The sequence below is a fragment of the Geotrypetes seraphini genome, chromosome 11, assembly GCF_902459505.1.
Source record: "Geotrypetes seraphini chromosome 11, aGeoSer1.1, whole genome shotgun sequence".
Taxonomy (NCBI): Eukaryota; Metazoa; Chordata; class Amphibia; order Gymnophiona; family Dermophiidae; genus Geotrypetes; species Geotrypetes seraphini.
Genome location: NC_047094.1, coordinates 122,841,648 through 122,856,490, shown reverse-complemented (window position 1 = coordinate 122,856,490; position 14,843 = coordinate 122,841,648). Strand labels below are relative to the sequence as shown.

General features: G+C 42.9%; 1 protein-coding gene across 6 annotated transcripts in view; it reads right to left on the bottom strand.

The window, feature by feature from the left end:
- The window catches only part of RTEL1 (regulator of telomere elongation helicase 1), a 185,376-nt gene that overhangs the window by 71,779 nt on the left and 98,754 nt on the right, over nt 1–14,843 (bottom strand). For all 6 annotated transcript variants that reach the window (XR_004541050.1, XR_004541051.1, XM_033962814.1 and 3 more), the window contains 3 exons: nt 13,816–13,893; nt 5,343–5,489; nt 620–735 (listed from right to left, as the gene is read on the bottom strand). Coding sequence is in view for 4 of the 6 variants with exons in the window: in XM_033962814.1 (XP_033818705.1) it covers nt 620–735; nt 5,343–5,489; nt 13,816–13,893 (341 nt within the window). In the remaining 2 variants the exon portion in view is untranslated. The remainder of the gene's footprint in view (nt 1–619; nt 736–5,342; nt 5,490–13,815; nt 13,894–14,843) is intronic.

Below are 14,843 nucleotides of genomic sequence, written 5' to 3'. Positions count from 1 at the left end.
GCGGAAATGTGTTTTCTTTAATTTCAGTCTTAGTAGTTTGCTGGTCCACAAAATAATTCTTTTATTTCTGCTGGTCCACGGGTGTAAAAAGGTTGAAAAACACTGGTATAATGCTATGATTTATAAAGTTATAGGAAACTTAGACTCTTATTAAGTTCTGTCAGGTGGGTATCAAAATATTTCATTATCTTAACTTCAAAGGTTTTACACTCCTGGATTATTTTAAAGATCTCTCTAAATATTCTGACCATATATACCTTAAGGGCTCATTTTAAAGTGAACTAATACAGCAATCACAGTGTTTTATAAAATTAAAAATTATGGACAGTATAAGCTGGTATGAACCTGCTGAGTAGGTGTGCTCAGGAGAAACGTTTAGGCAGTTGAGATTTAGATGCATAATTTATAAAATACATGCACATGTATTACATACTAAATTTAGATCTGATTTCAAGCAGGCATATAATCTAGATGCTATTTTGCAAGATGTGTGGCATTACTTTATACCTGTGTCTTTATAAAATGGACTATAATTAGGTTCCTGCCCATGCTAGAAGCTAGGCACCTTGTTATAAAATTGTCCCTCTCATGTGTAGATCTCACCAAAAGATGCTGTTACCTGTGGTCACACAGAAAGATGGCACCATAATCATGGCGATGTCGAATGACTCTACCAACAGCTTGGTTCACAGCACGGGAGGCCTGTTGCCTGTACCACTCCTGTCCCGACAGATACTACAGAGGAGAGAAGAGCATCCAAAGTCTGAAAACATTCACTCAGTACTTACACCACACCCTCCAACAGCCTTCCTTATCACAAGTGGTAAAGCATCAATCTCCCATGTTCTATTCATAGCATGCCAAGACTGTATCAGGCGGATGGGTTTTACCACAATAGGCCTGCTATGATTCTGCCCATGTAGATAGTCAACACATCCAACCAGTGATTTCAGAAATGTCTGTAGCATGCAATTTAGTGCAGATTTTTTAAAATCTGGACATATGCATAATTGACTGACAAGATATTCCCCAAACCAGGTCCCACACTAACCTGTGACAACTCATTCTCTGCCAAAAACCCTCATTCAACTTCATTGAAGCAGTTAAAAAGGTCCATACGTGCTTTATTCATTCTGTTTCTGTGGGGATGGTGCAAGCAGAAATTATTTTACCCTACATTAGCCCTACTGTCCTGTGGCACTCACATGCCCCAGCCCTTCATGCGTGGACTCTCCCTGATGAGTTTTCTTTATCAATTTACTCTCCTTTTCATCTTATGAGACTAGCCACCACTATTTCACAAACCTCACTAATCTGTCTTGTACCATCATATCCAGGACAATTTTCACTGTCCAATTAGGAGGCACATACTACTCACTCCTTTCCCTCCCCGATGACCCTTGTATACCAATTCCTCTTCGTTCTACTGACCTTCCCTCATCTCAAACCACTTAACTCTCTACCACCACCATGCCACTCACTTTTTCAACTTCACCATCTCACCCTCCCTCGTCTCCCACCCTTTCTCAGCCCTATAGCTGCTATACTTTCTCCCTCTCATTCAGCCATTCCCTCTACCTGTATGCATCTCATCCATAGCACAGCCCCCACTCAAACGTATTCTCCTACTCCTTCTCTTGCTCTATACAGGGGACATCAATCCTAATCCCAGTCCTCCTAATCAACCCTAGGCCTATTCATGGGGATCACACCGCAATATAACCATTCTGTTCTTCTCCTCCCCCCTTCCTCCCTGTCATTCTCATGTGCCCTGTGAAATGTCCAACAAAGTTACCTTCATCCATGACCTATTTCTCTAGAACTCTCCGCCTGTTAGCACTAACTGAGACCTGTATCTGCCCCAAAGACTAATTCAGTTGCCACCCTGTGTCACGGAGGGAACCTTTTCTCACACACACTTCGTTCAGATGGTCATGGAGATGGACTCTTACTCTCATCTTGTAAATATCAACCCCTACTTCGCAATCTCATTGTTCTCCTTCCTTTGAAGTCCACTCCATCCGTCCATTTGCTCCTCTGTCCCTCAGAGTAGTAGTCATTTACTGACCCCCTAAATAAGTCCTTCTCCTCTTTCCTCACTGACTTTGACTCCTGGCTCTCCTTCATTCTTGAACCCTCATCTCCCTCCTTCATCCTCAGTAACTTGAACATTCATGATGATGACCACTCTGATTCCTAAACATCCAGAATTCTTGCTCTAACATCCTCATACAATGTCCAGCTGTGCCTTGACCTTGTCTTCTCCTCCAACTGCTCTATCACTGAATTTTGCACCTCAACTCTTCTTCCCCTTTCTGACCATCATCTGCTAACCCTCACAACTCATCACCATCCCCCCAAATCCAGCCAATCACTACCTATATATTTAGGAACTTTCAGGCTATTGACCCTGACACTCTCCACCACTATCTCATCCCTCCTTTCAACTATCATGTCACACAAGTCTGTCAATGAAGCTGTTCTCTATGAACTCCATTCTCTCTTCTGCTATTGATACCCTTGTCACTCCCATTTCACGTCCCTTAAGACGTGCCAAATCCCAGCCTTGAATGACTCCCCAAATTTGTTACCTGTGCCTGAGCTGCTGAACGTCTGGCTTAAATCCCACACACATGCCAACTTCATACACTTCAAATTCATGCTAACACCCTTCCCAATCTACCCTCTTGCTTGCCAAACAAGATTACCACAACAATTTAACTAACTCCCTTAGTGCCAACCCTCGCCGTCTCTTTGCCACACTCAACTCTGTACTCAAAGTACCCTCTCCACCTCCTATCTCCTCCTCATTTTCCCCCAGATGATGGCAGAGTTCTTCTTAACAAGATTCACAAAATCCACCTTGAATTCTCAACCATGATGGTTTTGTTTTTAAAATTTTGTACACCACATAGAACTTACAAGGTTATGCAGTATAGAAGTTATTTGTTATGTTATGCTGTCACTTCCCCTACCACCCCTTCCAGCTGTCCACTCTGCCAACCTCCCTTTAATCCCTGTCATCTTTTCCTCCTTTTCTGAAGTCACTGAAGAGGAAACTGCTCACCTTCTTTCCTCCTCCAAGCCTACTACCTGTTCCTCTAATCTGAATCCCACCCACCTACTCGGAGCTATCACTCCCACTGTCATCCCTCCAATCAGTCACATCCTCAACCTATCACTCTCCACTGAAACAGTTCCTGAAATCCTCAAATATGCCATAGTTACACATCTCCTCAAAAAACCTTCATTAGACCCCCACATACTCCTCCAACTATTGCCCCATCTCCCTTCCTCCCCTTCCTATCCAAGCTACTTGGAACGTGCTATTCACCGCCATTTCCTGGACTTCCTTTCTTCTCAAGATATTTTTGACCCACTTCAATCGGGCTTTAGCCCTCTCCATTCTACGGAAACTGCTCCTGCTAAAGTCTCTAATGACCTGTTCCTAGTCATATCCAATGGCCTCTACTCTATCCTCATCCTTTTCAATCTGTCTGCTGCCTTTGATACTGTTGATCACCACCTACTCCTCAATACGCTGTCCTCGCTGGATTCCAGGATTCTGTTCTCTCCTGGGTTTTTTCCTTCTCTTTCCCATCATACATTCAGTGTATGTAATGGTAGATCCTCCTCTGCTGCTATTCCACTGCCTATCGGCTCTGTCTTTGGTCCTCTCCTCTTCTCCATATATACCCGCTCTTTCAATATACTCCTCTAATGGTTTTCAGTATCATCTCTATGCTGATGACTCCCAGATCTGCCTCTCCACACCAAATATCTCTACAGGATTTCAGGCCTGAATATCAGCCTACCTGTTCGACATTGCCACTTGAATGTCTCACCACCATCTAAAACCGAATATGGCTAAAACTGAACTCCTTAAATTTCCACTTAAACCCCCCTCCTCCCTCCTGCCATTCTCTATTTCTATGGATAACACTCTCCTCCTCCTTCCTGTCTTGTCAGCTCACAATCTCAGAGTAATCTTTGACTCTTCTCTCTCTGCTCAGAACCAACAAACCGCTAAAACCTGTCACTTCCTCCTCTATAATATTAACAAAATCCTACCTTTCCTCTCAGAGCATACTACCAAAACCCTTATCCACACTCTCATCACCTCTCGCTTAGACTACTGCAAAGTACTTCTCTCAGTTCTTCTGCTCCACCATCTCTCTCCTCTTCAGTTTATTCAAAATGCTGTTGCATGACTCATTCCATGAGAACTGCCAAGCTCACATTACCCCTCTCCTCAAGACACTTCATTGGCTCCCTATCTGTTTCCGAATACAGTTCAAACTCCTCTTACTGACTTACAAGTGCATTCACTCTGTAGCCCTTCAATATATCTCCTCACTTATCTCCCCCTGCTCCTCCCTGTGAACTCCGTTCATTAGGCAACTTCCCTCTTATCTGTATCCTTCTACTCCACTGCCAACTCCAGACTCCATCTCTTCTTTCTTGCCCCACCATATGCCTGGAACAAGCTGCCAGAGTCAATACGTTGAGCTTCATCTATAGCAGTATTCAACTCCAAGCTAAAAGCCCACCATCAGATACCTATACCCATCGTATCATTCTTTGTGCTAGAAACTCCCCAACCCTGAGATATCCTGTCTGTCCAAATTAGATTGTAAGCTCTTCTGAGCGAGGACCTTCTATTGAATGTTAAATGTACAGTGCTGCGTACACCTTTCTGTGCTATAGAAATGATAAGTAGTATTTACACTTTCTCCCAGGCAGTAGTTTCAGCTGCATAACATATTTTTTAAAAATTTCACAAATCATAACATTTCAGTTTTTGTACCTTTGCTCCTTAATTGGCTGCTCTTGGACCCTCCATTTTTTGTGAAGTCAGGCATTTATGCATTTACGCAGTGGTTGCAAAATCTGCACTTACATGCTCAAAGCCTTAATCGATACTGCTCTTTCAGTGTGTTTCTTTGTAAATTGTGTAACAAATTATACATGTAATTTTCACAGCTTTAGAGATATTTTACAAAAGGCTTCATGTTCTTCAAATTGTGAACATTTAGACTTGGACATCCCTTTTTCTACCTTAACAAACTATGCAAATTGGAAACAAAGCAAAAGGAGGAGACTAGTGGTTAGAACAGCAAAGTGAGAACCAGGGAAGCCACAGTTCAAAACCTCGCTTCTTCCACTGATGTTCCTTGTAACTTCAGGCAAATCATTTCCACTGCCTCAGGTTCAGATTTAAGTTGAATGCTCTTTGGGTGGCAGGAAAATACCTTACTGTACCTGAACATAACTTGTTTTGAACTACTACTGAAAAAGCACGAGCAAAAAATAAAAAACACACATACAGGTTAATGACCAACCTGGGTTTGAGATCCATGTTTTGCTCTCATCTCATCTAAAAACTGCATCTTTAAAACAACTCGAGGATCCATTCGAGGGGGAAATGGGAGCCCCGTGATGATCACACCTCTTCCATTCACATCTGCAAAGTCCAGGCCCTCACTTGCCTACCAAGAGGAAGAGCAAGAATGAGAGGAGGATGTGACAGGAGGGAAACTTGAGTGTGGGATATGTCAGGAGGAAGATAAGAGAGGGATGTGACAGGAAGGAAACAAAGTAGAAACAGAAGACAAACTGTGAGCCTCCTTTCCCTAACAGGGACAGCCCCTCTACTCCTTATTGAGGAAAGGGTAGTAAATGGCATGTTTAGGCAAACTAGATAGAAAATATGGTCTTTATCTGCCTTTGTTTTTTTATTAGGAACTTAGACCCATATTCTATAGATGGCACCTTAAGTTAGGCACTGTTAGTAATTTAAGTGGGATACGCCATTTGAAAATGAACATAAAAAAATGTATATATGTAGGCATCTACCGGCACCTAAAAAAAAAAAAAAAAAAAAGGTGCCTGCATCGCAGCTACAGAAGCTCTTTACGACGCCCAATACCACTGTAAGTATAGCTAACAGCAAAGTGGCGTTAAGCATCACAGAGCACCTCCTTAGCCGCTATTCACATGAAAAATAGGCACCGGAAATGTAAGCCTTGAAAACCCTGGCCTACCTTTCCAGCGCCTACCTTTCACAAAGCTGCAATTCTATGAACAGCGCCATTGTACGATTGACATGCGATCAGCGGCTGGTTTTTGGTGGCTGACGATGACCAGTTCTAGAATCTGGGTCTTAGTATACTGCTTTAAGTGACAGACAGGGCAAAGGGATGCACAGTCTAACAAAAATATTTTAAGAAAAGGGAAAAGAGGTACTCTGTCAGATACACACTCATAACCCAACGTGCAGAAAAAAACAGTTACTTACTGTAACAGGTATTGTCCAGGGACAGCAGACAGATATTCTCACAAGTGAGTGACGACACCCACGGAGCCCAGTATTCGGCAGTGGTAAAGTGTATTATCACTTTAAGCTTTAGCAAAGCTTCAAGACTGCCTGCACTGAGCATGTGCAAGTCTTCACACCCAACACCAGCTTCTGAGGTTGTCAGTTCTATGCCCAAGTGAAGAAGCCAAATAGGAGAGGTGGGCGGATTGTGAGAATATCTGCCTGATGTCACTGAATAACACCCATTATGGTAAGTAACTGTGCTTTATCCTTAGACAAGCAGGCAGCATATTCTCACATGTGGGACTCCCTAGCTTTAGTAAAAGGGATGGAGGGAAAGTTGGCCTCTAAGGAAACAAATGTATATTGCCTTGCAAGAAAATCAAATATACTGTCTGAGATGAGTAGGCAGAGGCAAGGGATGGAAAATAAATAAAGAATAAGCAGAAGAACTCCATCCTCAATAAGAGGAAAAAGGGAAGAACCCAGGAGAAACTATATGTATGAAGGTTGTAAAATAAGATAATCTCATAGCGGCAGGGGAATCCAAGCAAAGGCGAGGGAAACACCATAAAGATTCAAGAAGAAAAGAATGGATACTGACAAATGTACATATGTGAACAATAGTCCAAAAAGAACAGCTGAAACCACTCATGTCTCAGAAAGACACCGATGGGTAGTGAAAGGGAATTTTGACAAGAAAATGAAAGCATGGTTCTCGTTGACTAGAATAATTTTATAGGAAAAAGCACCCTAGTAAGGAGAGAAAGTCGTTACTATGGATTGTAGAATGTAAATGGAAAGAAACAGTGGAGGACTGGGTCAAAGCCACATGATAAAAATGTGTCCATTAAGGGCTGTGAAAGAGCACTGGTATGTCATGAAGAAAAAAATAAATCAGTGCAAGGATAGTAAAAGAGAAGCAGTAATTCTCAAGAGATATACTGGGAAAAAAGGGAAACTAGCAAAGATGTTTTGTAATTTTAGAAATGGTGCACAGGGAATGAAAATATTAAATATAGTAACATAGTATATGACGGCAGATAAAGATCCGAATGGTCCATCCAGTCTGCCCAACCCTACCCTACCCTACCCATTCTTTAAATTACTGACTTAATTTAAAATCTTCCTTCTTCTTAGCTATTGCTGGGCCAGAACCTAAAGTTCTGTCCGGTACTATGCTTAGGTTCCATCTACTGAAGTCTACATCAAAGCTGACTCCAGCCCATCCAAACCATCCCAGCCATCAAAGCCCTCCTCAGCCCATCCTCAACCAAGCAGCCATATATGGACATAGACCGTGCCAGTCTGCCCAATACTGGCTTTAAGTTTTTCTGCCCAATACTGGCCTTAATTTTTTCTGATTTGAGATCCTCTGTGTTTATCCCATGATTTTTTAAACTCTGTCACCGTTTTCCTCTCCACCACCTTCCTAATGAGCGCATTCCAGGCATCCACCACCATCTCCGTAACGAAGGAGGCTGCATGCAAATCCATCTCATGCATATTCATTGTGGATATCCTGAAAACTTGACCTGGCTCCGGCTCTCGAGGACCGGAATTGCCTACCCCTGCTCTAGGGTGTACATATTCAGGGCTTCCAGTCTCTCCTCATACGTCTTTTGGCGCTAACCTTCTACCATTTTTGTCGCCCTCCTCTGGACTGCTTCAAGTCTTCTTATGTCCTTCGACAGATACGGTCTTCAAAACTGAACACAATATTCCAAGTGGAGCCTCACCAATGACCTGTACAGGGGCATCAACACCTTGTTTCTTCTACTGGTAACACCTCTCTTTATGCAGCCCGGCATCCTTCTGGCAACAGCCACTGCCTTGTCACACTGTTTCTTCGCCTAAAATCTTCAGACACGATCACCCCAAGGTCCCTCTTCCCATCTATACATATCAGCCTCTCACCTCCCAGCACATACGGTTCCTTCCGATTACTAATCCCCAAATGCATTTCTTTCAATTGAATTTTAATTTCCAGATATTAGACCATTTCTCTTTTGCAGATCCTTTTTCATGTTTTCAACTCCCTCCTCTGTGTCTACTCCCTTACAGATTTTGTTATCATCCACAAAAAGGCAAACCTTTCCTTCTAACCCTTCAACAATGTCACTCAAACATATTGAACAGGATCGGTCCCAGCACTACTCAGCTTTGAATTCGGTGGTGACTTTAAAAGTGCTTCTAAACATGTTAAAACAGTTGGAAGGGATGGTAGAAAAAATGGACAGGACATGGCAGCACTTGTAAGTCAATTTAATTTCTCAAAATGTAGACAAGGCATGACAAGACTGTCTGGATAAAATCTCTGCAGTAATCGAGACAAATATTTTAAGACAGACAACATCAACAGCGATTAAGGATCAAAAATTTATTTAAAGAAAAATCCAACAACTAAAAAACCAGGATTCCAAGATGGCCGCGGTACAGAAGTGCTGAGAGGATCGCACCTGAACCGCATCACTTAAAGCCCTTTTCCTATTAATTATTGCGGCTCGTGTAGCCTACTTTTAGCGATGCCGAAGAGGAAAGGCAGGAGCACCGTTAGCATCTCACGACGCCCCGATGTCCCGACCTTTGGCACCATCGAGCAGTGTCTGCGGAGGATACAGGGAGCTTCAGCTGCAAAGCCAGGAATCAGCCCACTGAGGGCGCCTGGTCAGGACAAAACCAGAGTCGCTTCTCCTGGGCCAGACACCACGCTCAGCCCCGACTTGAGAGCTCCACCCCCGCAGTTTGGAGACAGAGCCCCTGGTTCAGGGTGCTTCTGTGGGAGAAACTGGGGGAGTGCCAGCTACCGGGGGTGAAGATATCCAACCGGAACAAAGTCAAGGAACAGTATCTACAGACGGTGAGCATTTCTATACTCAGCAAAAGGTCTTAATTCCTAATAAACCAGAACAAGTGACTCTTGAGTCCCTATGGGATTTAATTACAAATTTTACAAAGACTATAAGCCCCAATTTCTAATATGTTGAAGCAAAATAGATTCAACATACTAAAGAGCTCCAGGTGCTAAAAGAGGATCTGACAGTTTCAAAATCCTCAATCCAAAAGCTTGACCAAGACTTATTATTAACTGAACACAACAATCCCTTGTTAAGGATCAAGTGAATCTTAGGAAGAAGTTAGAGATACTTGAAAACAATGCAAGAAATAATAATTTAAGATTAATTAATTTTCCAAGATTAACGATGGTGATTCCTAGGGAGATGCTTAGGAGATACCTAGTGGAAATCTTACAAATTCCAGAGGAAACATTACCACCTTTTTTCCCAAGTCTACTATTTGCCTAATAATGGAGGGAAACAGCAACAGATTAAAATGACCGATCAAGCTCCATTAAATGTATCGGAAATTTTGGAAACATCAGACAGAGACATTGCAATGCCATCTACAATGATAATAACAGTAGCTCTTTCAATTGATAAAATGTGGTTATTGAGGCTTTTCTTCAAAAACAAAAAGAAAGAATTTCTTGGATGTAAAATTCAAATGTTTCTTGATCTTTCAAGGGAAACTCAAGTGTGTCGTAGAGAATTTCTTCTCCTTAGACCAGGAGTCACTTTACTGGGGGCAACATTTTATTTGAGACATCCTTGCAAATGTATAATTTGCCACTGTTCAGTTAAATGTGTTTTCTTTCAACCTCAAAAATTAAGTGCTTTTCTGGCAATGTCCCGCCTGGATGAAGGAAGATCAAGAGCTCAATAACTATAGAAGAAGCTTCTTCCCCAGCGCTATCTGTTACAGATCTTGATAAATTGTTTAATAATTTTCTTTCTTTTTCATCTATATGTAATCTTGTAATCCTAGATTGAGGACTTGAGAGCAGGGCCGCCATCAGGGCAGTACTACCAGTCCTGCATTCAGGGGCCCGGAGCTGACAGGGGGCCCAGGCTCCCCCAGGGTCGCAAGCATAGTCTCCTCTCCTTCTCCTTACCTGCCCTGCCGCAGCACACAGCCGAACGGAAGTCTTCCCGATGTCAGCGCTTACGTCGGAGGGAGGGCTTAAGCAAAGCCCTCCCTTCCTCCGACGTCAGCGCTGACATCGGGAAGACATCCGGTCGGCTGCTTGCAGCAGGGCAGGTAGGGAAAAGGCAGTCGTGTACCGAAGGGGGGGAGGGGTCCGCCCCGGTGCAGCCATGGGGGGGAGTGTGCACAGCCGGTCAGGTCCCCTTAGCCTTGTGGCGCTTCCCCCGACTGATCGACAACAGGCCCGGCCGACAAACCTCCCTGCCCTGTAGCAGCGAATCTAAATTACCTTCTTACAGCAGCTTCAATACTCCAGCTGCTGTAAGAAGGTAATTTAGATTCGCGGCTACAGGGCAGGGAGGTTTGTCCGACCGGGCCTGTTCTGTTGTCGGTCGGGTGGGGAAGCGCCACAAAGGTAAGGGGCAGGGAGGGAGAAAGGGAGGAAAGGTGGAGTGGAGAAGAAAAGACGCTTAAGGGAAATGGGTAAAACTGAGAGGGGAGAAGGCCGCTGAAAGCACTGGAGAAGACAAAGGGGTGCAGAAGGACGCTGAAAGGACATGGGGAAGACGGGAGGGGGGGAGAAGGCCGCTGAAAGCACTGGGGAAGACAAAGGGGTGCAGAAGGATGCTGAAAGGACATGGGGAAGATAGAGGGGGGAGAAGGACACTGAAAGCACATGTGGAAGACAGAGGGGGGAGAAAGATGCTGACAGGACATGGGGAAGATGGGGGGAGAAGGACGCTGAAAGGAAATGGGGAAGAGAGAGTGGGGAGAAGACGCTGGCAGGGAAGAAGACAGAGATGCCAGACTATGGGGGGGGAGAGCGGAGGGAAGAAGATGGGTGCCAGACCAATTTGGAAGGGGGGAGAAAGGGAGAGGCACAGTAACAGAGCAAATGGAAGATGCAGAAAGAAGAGAGACAGTGGATGGAAGGAATTAAATGAGAATATGAGGAAAGCAGAAACCAGGCAACAAAGGTAGGAAAAAAATTCTTTTTTTTTTTGCTTCAGGATAAAGTAGTATATTAGTTGTGTTGATAAAAATTTATAAACATTAGAGGCTCTGGTAGAAACCCGTTTACAAAGTATGTATTCTTCCCAATTAATATTTCCAAATTAATAAAGTCTTTTTGCTTATTTTTAAATGGGTTTCTACCAGAGCCTTTAATTCAGTAGCATAATTAAATAAGCACATAAGCATTACCTCCGCTGGGTCAGACCAGAGGTCCATCATGCCCAGCAGTCCGCACACGCGAAGGTTCATCAGGTCCAGGACCCGTGTAGTAGTCCTCTATCCGTACTCTTCTATCCCCTTTTCTTCAGAAAGTTGCCCAATCCCTTCTTGAACCCCAATACTAACTAGAAACGCCTTCACCGGATCAGACTTTAGGTCCATCTATTTTTGTAGTTTATAGGGACGGGCGGGGACGGAGGGTATTCCTCGCGGGGACGGAGGGGATTCCTCACGGGGACGGGTGGGACTTTGGCGGGGACGGGTGGGATTTCTGTCCCCGCACAATTTAAACATGCATCTTTCTTCCTCCATCCCATAACACACAAAGCCTGGTGGTGATGATTATCAGATTGATTCATGAATATATAATGATGTTATGAGTGTGCACCTCTTCCTTCCAATCCTCCTTAGCATGTCACATACAGCATGTTACATTACACAAAGTCTGTGTAATATAACATGCTGCATGTGAAATGCTGAGGAGGATGGGAAGGAAGAGGTGCACACTCATAACATCATTATATATTCATCCAAAGCTGCATATGCACTTATTTATCATCAGCTGTGGATGTGTAAGGACAGGCTTTGGAGAATGGATGGGAAGGAAGGAAGGTGCACATATCAACATATCGTACATTTTTAACATGCATGATGCAGCTATAGGCAAGCTGAGGAGGATGGGATCATACAGATGTGTATGTTCAGATATGCGCTCAGATGTGTATGTTCAGATATGCGCTCAGATGTGTATGCTCAGATATGCGCTCAGATGTGTATGCTCAGATGTGTATGCTCAGATATGCGCTCAGATGTGTATGCTCAGATATGTGCTCGGTCAGATATGTAAGGGCTAGCAGACACATTAATTATTTTGTCAGATCAATCAGTTCTGATCAATTAAATAATAGATTGTAAATAATTTTGTACATTTTTATTAATCCGTTTGATCAATATCGATCGGAATTCTTTTTCTGTTCGATGGTATCCGATTAGAGCAGCTAATCCTGCAACAGAGACCTCCAGTGCAATTGTGATCTACTTCTGGCCTACAAAGGTCAAAAGAAATCCTTAACTGAGATTTTACATTCAAAAGTGAATTATAGCTACTAGCACTATTATTTATTAGTTATTTATTATGCAGATGTTTGTTAGTTTGTTATTAGTTCAGTATTAGACATATGTTAGTTTAGAATAGATAGGTATAGATTAGTTTAGTTTAGGTTAGGTTAGGGCCGTGCTGAAAGAGTCTACCTTGACGTGGTTGCATGCTTACAAATCTTTTGGTCAAAGAGTGCAGCGACAGAGAAAAGTATGTGTGTATTCGGCCCATGGAAGAAGGGGGGGTCGGGGGGGAAGGGGTGCGTGGAGGGCCCAATAGGATTGCTCAGTAAGGGGCCCAGAAATTTCTGATGGCGGCCCTGCTTGAGAGAATTAGTCAAAGTTTTCTTAAATCCTTTTCTTTTTCGTAAATTGTATTAAGATATGATTTACACTTTATGGAATTGTATTCAGACTAATTCACTTTCTGTACAAGTGTTTTTTCTCTTGGTATGTTATAATGAAAACTTATAAATAAAGAAAAAATAAAAATCCAACAACTAAAGAACTTTAACTGACCATTAAACTTGAGTCCTAAATTGTCCTAAAATCTTAAGTATATCCCCTATAGAAATGTTATTTTCTTCTGAGAATTTTGAAATTTACTTTAGACACTATTCCTCCTATACATAAGGTGTATTATTTGCAGGTAAATAATGTTAACACAGGGGATCAACCTTTTGAGACTCACAGCTATTTTGGAAAGTGCGACCTTGATTGTAAATTTTGTTTTTGAACAAGATTTAAGTGATATTATGAGGATATATTTTAAGAACAATGCTACTATCTTTTGTGGACAACAAATTTGTTTGTTTCCTTATGTTACAAAATCCATTCAAGAAAGAAGAAAGGACTTTTTAGTTATGAGAGAAGAAACAAGGAAATTGCGTGCTATATTTCTTTTGGGTTAAATATCTGAGTTTAAGTTTTCATATTCTCTTCTCCCCAATTTAGTGGTCTGAGGAAGAACTTGTATCTTTTGATTGTTATTTCCTATTTTGATACTTTTATTGTTTAAGAAGGGAAACAAGTTTCTGTAACAAGTGATTTAACTTGTAATTATTGACAAATCAATAAAAAAAGACTTTTCTTCCACCTAGCTAAAGACTAGTCTCCCAGTTCCTTCCCAAGCTCTCTATTCCAGGGAAAGTCTTCCTTCTGGCATAGATAACATCCCTTACCTTACCACGGCACACTGCCAGGAACATGGCTCCATTGGATTTATTACAGATGTTCTTTTCATAGTAAGCATCCATGACCTACAAAAAAAAGCAGAAAAGGTAGGAAGACTGAAGGAACATGGTGTACTCTTGCCTGACTTGCAACTGAGGACTGTAAAGGGGGGGTGGGGGAATTTGTTGATGGGGTGGATGCATGAGGAGGGGTTAGAGGAGTTTTTGAATAGGGGGGGGTCTTTGTTGTAGAGACTTCTGAAATTCATGGTAACTGTATGATATCTAGTTGTCATTTGTGTTTATCTTTTGCCTTTAATAAAAATCTATTGATAAGAAAGAAAAGAGCAGAAAGTTAAGGAGAAAACAATCTACTCTCCCACGAGAGGAACCATTACTCATCACCCCCAGCAAACAGGAGGCTATTCCAACATCCATACTTTGGGGGGGGGGGGGGAGGAATGCTCCAGTACAATCAAATGGGATCATATAAAGATACCCACACCTGGGACTCCAGTGGGGCAGAGATGCTCCAGTAGTCTCGCCTGGGAATTGCTAGAGGATAGGGGGAAAAAGAGGAAGGGACAATACTCCATCACATACACCAGGTATTCCTGAGGGATGAAGACGCTCCAGTTGTCTCACTTGAGACCAGCTGAAGGATAGAGGAAAAAGAGGAAAGAGCGATGCTCCAATACTCAGACTGAAGACTACCAATAGATGTGGCTGAGTGGTGAGGGTTGCTAAGGCCATCCCACCTCAGGCCTGGGGTGGGATGAAAGTTGGAATATGTGATGCTCCAGCACACATGCCAGGGACTGAGTGAGCGAGTGAGTGGAGAGAGAGACTCCAGCGCATACACTGGGTTTGAAGAGCAGAGGGAGGACGGTGGTAAATGAGCCAAGGACGGAATGGGGAGAAGGATTTTGGCGTACACAATACATTTGGGGGCAGATGAGAAATGACTCTTGTAGATGTGCAGAGATAGGGGTTGGGGAGGGGGCTGGGGGGGCAGAGGGATGTATTTTGGAAACATG